The sequence below is a fragment of the Aspergillus foveolatus genome (genome assembly GCF_047715535.1).
Source record: "Aspergillus foveolatus strain CBS 279.81 unplaced genomic scaffold BDW70scaffold_39, whole genome shotgun sequence".
In the NCBI taxonomy this organism is placed as follows: Eukaryota; Fungi; Ascomycota; class Eurotiomycetes; order Eurotiales; family Aspergillaceae; genus Aspergillus; species Aspergillus foveolatus.
In genome coordinates this window covers 115151-120694 of record NW_027396103.1, presented here as the reverse complement: position 1 = coordinate 120694, position 5544 = coordinate 115151, and the positions used below count along the sequence as shown (strand labels likewise).

At 47.3% G+C, this 5544-nt stretch overlaps 2 protein-coding genes across 2 annotated transcripts; one reads left to right on the top strand and one right to left on the bottom strand.

Moving 5' to 3' along the window:
* On the top strand, positions 1-1148 carry BDW70DRAFT_151672 (uncharacterized protein; the record flags this gene model as incomplete). The annotated part of the gene is made up of 4 exons (XM_073739323.1): positions 1-67; positions 134-423; positions 507-924; positions 1066-1148. 4 exons carry the CDS (start codon positions 1-3, stop codon positions 1146-1148), a joined length of 858 nt encoding a protein of 285 aa, XP_073594213.1.
* A 1147-nt stretch (positions 1149-2295) lies between these two features.
* Positions 2296-3438, bottom strand: BDW70DRAFT_169385 (uncharacterized protein; the record flags this gene model as incomplete). The annotated part of the gene is made up of 5 exons (XM_073742668.1): positions 2296-2549; positions 2714-2722; positions 2788-2910; positions 3169-3274; positions 3364-3438. The coding sequence occupies 5 exons, from the start codon at positions 3436-3438 to the stop codon at positions 2296-2298; spliced, it is 567 nt and encodes a 188-aa protein (XP_073594212.1).
* Positions 3439-5544: the final 2106 nt, after the last annotated feature.

The window sequence follows — 5544 nt, the reverse complement described above, 5'->3', positions numbered from 1 at the left end:
ATGATCCGACCTCGACGAAACTGGACAGCAGAAGAAGACGTCATTCTGAAAAGAGAGGTTAGGCGAGGTTGGTTCCACCCAGCGATTTACCCCTGCTGGGGTACAGATACTTACTGGTGACTTGACTTTGTAGTACAAGCAGAGGGTGACAACATCAGTTGGCATGAGATCGCTGCATTCCTCCCCGGGAGAACAAACAAAGATTGCCGCAAGCGATGGTATGGCACAGCAGGAGCCAAGGTAAAGAAAGGGCCCTGGACAGAGGCCGAGGACGCACGTCTGCGGAAGGCAATTGAGCGGCATGGCACAAAGTGGGCTGTCGTTGCGTCTGTCGTGGGAACCAGGCTGCCGGATCAGTGCTCTAAGCGATGGAGTCACGCAATCAATCCTGATATTGATCGCAGTCCATGGACTCCACAGGAGGTACGCATCCCAATACACAGGCCGGTGCGGCAGCAAAACGGTTCTAACATAGACAGGATGAATTGCTGGTCGAATATGTGAAGAAGCATGGCCACTACTGGCAGCAGATTGTGTCTCTATACTTCCCTGGCAGAACCAGCCTGGCCGCAAAAAACAGATACCACATCCTGCAAAGACGACTGAAGACCGAGGGCGACGGAGGAACCGACCAGCTTTACAGCTGGGAGAGAGTAATTGATGCCAGCTCATGGCAAGGGATACTGTGGTCTGATCCAGATCAGCCACACTGCGACAATCCCGTAGGTATAGAAAGGAGCTTTCAGGGACTACCTTCCTCACTAGGGACATCGCCAGCAGGCGATACACTTTCTCTCATAGCAGCCGGCCACTCTGGGCCCGATCAAGGACGGTCCGCTTGGCTGCCGTTGACGCCGTGCTCTCCTATCTACTCCGCTCTGAGTGAGCCTAACGTCAGTCAGACAATTCAGCAACCTGGAAACGGTAAGTAGAGCCCAGGTGCCTTGTACAACGGCATAATCTATTCTTAGCTCCATCTAATCGTATTTAGAGACCGGCGACAATAGAAACATTTCCTTCGACTGCGCATTCCCTTCTGCCGTCACCATTGATGATCTCCTGCAGGGCATCTCGTCTACGTCTTCCACAACTACAACCACGCCCTCGTTCACTCCCGCCTCGTTGACGGATTCGGGCTCAACCGTTGAACCGACGCCTGACTCTGACCAGCGGAGGGTGTGCATACAGGCAGTATGCTCCCCAGATAAACTCAGTGCCATCCTGGATGCTGTGACGAAGTACTCAATCTCTGCCGTAATCAAGACGGATGATTAGCGGCCCCAGTTGTGACCACGTAACTTGGGTGAGATTTGGTGAGATATGGCGATATTATCCGAGATTTGGGCAGTTTGTTCTATGTTAAACTTTTCAGCGTTGGCGCAGAGCTTATAGTCCGGCCTGAACTCGCTTCAGATGCAGTGGAGGTTATTTTTATCTTGCGGTATCGTTACTATATAGCTACCCATATACGCAGTGAAACTAGAGGCGCCCGTACCCGGGGCGTGGATTCCTTCCTCTTTATGACACCATTCTTCCAGAGAGCGCACGAGGCTCTACATTACTAGCGGAACTATTAACCTGATATTTAAGGAGCAGATAACAAACACAAGACAATATTATATAATTGTTGGTTCTCAAAATGTTTACGTTGTGGAGAGATCACGTATATCTATATTATTTTCCTGTACAGGCATGTTTTTCTACAGCCAACGTGACTTGCCCATTTGACGAGGCTACTTTCATGAAGGCGCCCAGAGGGTTGCTCTCTAGGATCTCTCATCACCCGTCAAGGCTCAGCGAGTGCTCAGTGAGCGCTCAGGTCTGATGCAGGGCAGGACCAGTGATCAGTCACATGCGTCGCATCAAAACGCTAAAAAGCACTAGAACACCAAGGACGTCGAAGTCAAGGCCTCAATTCTTTCCATCATATTCAGGAACTGGCGTGGCCCAGGAGAAGGAGATGCGGTTGTACAGGCTGACCGCGCGCTCCTTCTTGGATAGACAAAGAAAATAGTGCTTACTAAGAATTGTTTGTATATTGTTGTTCAAATTAGTGGTGAATCTCTCAAAAATAGAAGACAAAACAAAACGTATTCTCTCGCAATGGGTAGGGTCAGATTCACGACTTCGCTACCACGTTGACCTAACTTTGTGGGTAAGAGGGTAGAACTAGGCAACACCAGAAAATTGGAGAATCATCCTGCCCAACTTGTTATGCTCATGGTCCGCAACAGACCTTTATACCCAGACAAGTCCCTCTTGCAATAGGTCATACATGGTGAATAAGGAATGCCTCTATGGACAAATATCCTGGGGACCAGCATTCTCGCAGGGGGGTCTAGGAAGAGTTAAATCCTCAGATGTTTTCACGACCTTCTCTGTGAGGAGATATTGCTGTGTATAGTCATTCAACGGCTGGAATTTCCGGCATTTATGCCAGGTGTTAAAATCGGGATACGGATCAGGAAAGCCTTCTACCCAGCTGACGGCCACGATGCCAACATCTCCATGGCACTGCACTACCTGCCGGAGCATGTCGATGCAGTGGCCTAAAGTGTTAATGAAGAAACGGCGGAATAGCCAGAGAGCCCAAAAGGTAGGATTTCGACTTACCAATGTGCAGGCGAAGGGTATGATTGGAATCCGTGAAAGAAAGAGGTCGATTTTCGGGACGGGAATAATAGTCAAAAGTATGTATATTGCCGAACCAAACTTACACAATCTAATTGCGCAATTAGCATATCGCCTCGTTTGGATTTTATTTCAGGAGAGGCAGTCCGTTGCGACGCACCTTATGGAATACTTCCAAGCCACCCGTATACCACTCTCCATCGGTGGTGCGCAGCTTTGCCTGGGTTGGTGGCTCTTTTAGATGCGTCAGATCGTTTGGCTCGACCTTGATTTGTCTCACTAGATATCTGTTAGACCATATATTCAGAAGTCATGAGATATCCAGGCAACAGACTGTCTACGATCTCGTCCCATGCAGCGTCTAGTTCTGGACTCGGTTCGCCTTTGTAGGGATTTTTATCGAGCAACGCTAGTTGGAAGCGGACAGTTTCATACTCCACTGCCTCCAAGGCCCGTGCTAGGAAGAAGAAGTTAGAGCCCAGCAGTAAAAGATGGCGTTGGCTCTATAAAGCTTTGACGAGGATCGCGGGGACTTACAGTAAGCGGACAGTTGAGCCGCACAATGTTGTTCTGTCGGGTATCTCTGCTGAAGTCCCGAAAAGAAGAATGAGAGTGAAAATAGGAAGAAAATAACATGGGCTGCCTAAATGTAGTTCGACATGCTTAGCTCCCGCCAGACATGTTGCCGTCGAAGCACTTGATTTCTCTCTAGGAGGCTTTTTCAGTCTTCACCTGTGGTTGAACACGAGCTGGTGAAGCTTGTTGTGGTTTGATCGCCTTGTAGGTGACGACGTTTTTGGCATCCATGGCGTCTTGCAATGCTCTATGGCAAAATGCAGGAAGACAACAGGCAAGCATGAAGTGACGACAAGTAAATAATAATTCATCTCTGGAATTAAACTTCTGAAATGGTTCTCGATGGGACATGCGGTCAGAGCCTACTACTATGTTGCGTCCAAGCCTCTCAGCTCAGCAGATAGACAAGTCCCTTACTTTCTTTTGTAGCGGATATCATTTCCGGAGTAGCGAGTTGATTGAATGGAGAGACACTTCAGGTGTATGCCGTGAAAGGTTAATAGAAGTACAAACCCTTGCATCGACGTGGATACTTCAATTGTCCCGCTCTGAACAGATGCGCATTCCACGGATAGGCAAGGTCGAGGCTTGTGCAACATAATTACTGGGTACCTTGTGGCATATTGGGACAGTGAAATGAGTTACAGTGTCTCACCGGAATGGAGACAGGATCAGTCTCCTGTTGTTAATGTCCCTATTTCCATGCAAAGGCTGCACATGTTCTGTGGTGTGGGACAATCTCCTGTCGACCGTAAGAGACCACTAGTCATATATAGTATTTTCCTATTTTGGATACCAGAACTGCAAGCTCTGGTTTGCGGAACTTATATAAAAATTTCTGTTTTTTATACAATTTACAGTTATTTCTTTTCAAGACCCTGTATTACGCTGAGTTACTTATTATTCCTCATGTAACGAACTACCATATATAGCTAGATTAAAAGGATCAGATCTTTATTTATATTATCAACAGTTAATGCTGATAATCATGTCTAGACTGATACTACATTCCTTCCTTAAGGTTGTATCACTTGATAATCTGTTCCTATCCATGTTACACTACATTCACTGCACTCCTAATGTCAGTCTCTAAGGCGGAAAAACTCGTTGACTCTACATTACGCAACTTCAGATGTTTGAAAATCCCTTGATATTTGACCCATAGACTGGATAAAAGAAACACAGGCATGACCTGTGTGAACATCAATCGGTTCCGCATCATCCTGATATCCGTCGAGGCAATGTATGAAGATGACGTCGTCAAATTGAGCATCTGGGTTAGATTCCAGAAACTCCTCCAAAGTAGCTTGGTGAAAGGCGATTCTGGAACCTAGAGGGGATGACTCAAGGTTTTCGTGGACCTGAGCGAGCGTAAAAGGGTTGCCTCTTGCACCAGAATCTTTATTAGGGCAAACAGAAAATTTCAGGAAAGATGAAGGGACATACCATACCGTGCTTAATCACCTGACGCCCATCCCCACCTGACGCCCGTTTTTGACGACCACCACAAGTAGAAAAAATGAAGTTTTTGAAGCAGATACAGACAATATTATACAAAGATCTTTTGCCAGACATAATATGACATGCTGATAGAGCTATGCATATCTTTCAAGAGTCGCGGAAGCGTTGTGGAAGCCGGATCTGCCGTCCTCGACGATTGACAGTGGTAGGGGTCTCTAGGACAGCTTCAGCTGCTGGAGGTGATCGTTTCTGTTTCTTTGGAGCCTTTGGTATTGCTGGCAGCTTAGGTCTCCTCTGCTTAACAGTTTTGATATCATTTTGAAGCTGTATCTCAGCTCCCTTGGCTAGACGAGCCTCCTCTTTCTGGTGCTCCTTCTCAAGCTTCTTCTTCTCTGCTTCCAGCAACCGAATTTGCCGTTCTACAGCCTTCATTCTCCTTCTCTCCTCAGTAACTCGCTGCTTCTCTTCCTTCTCCCGCTGTCGCAGTTTAGCCTCCTCTTTTGCGGCTTTAGCTTGCTGGATAGCCTCATCTTTCTCTTTCTGGAGGTCACGCGCCTGCTGGATCTTCCTAGGAGAATAAAAGACTGCATTTCCTGCCTCTGGCGCCTGCAACTGGAATATAAGAGGCTTTCCACGCTGCCGTCTTTTCTTTTCGTTAACTAGCGCTTCCTCGAGGCCTTGGCAGCGTGCCTTGAGCAGGATATTCTCTGTAGAGAGGTGATGCATTGTAAGGCTTAACTTCTTGGTATTTTCATCATGCAAATCCGCCACCACCTTTTTAAGAAGCCTCTCAATCTTTCTCCAGTCCTCTGCTTGCAGTATAGATCGTGAGGATTCACTGGAGGAAGGTCTTTGTGTTGTATCCTCCCTAAAGCG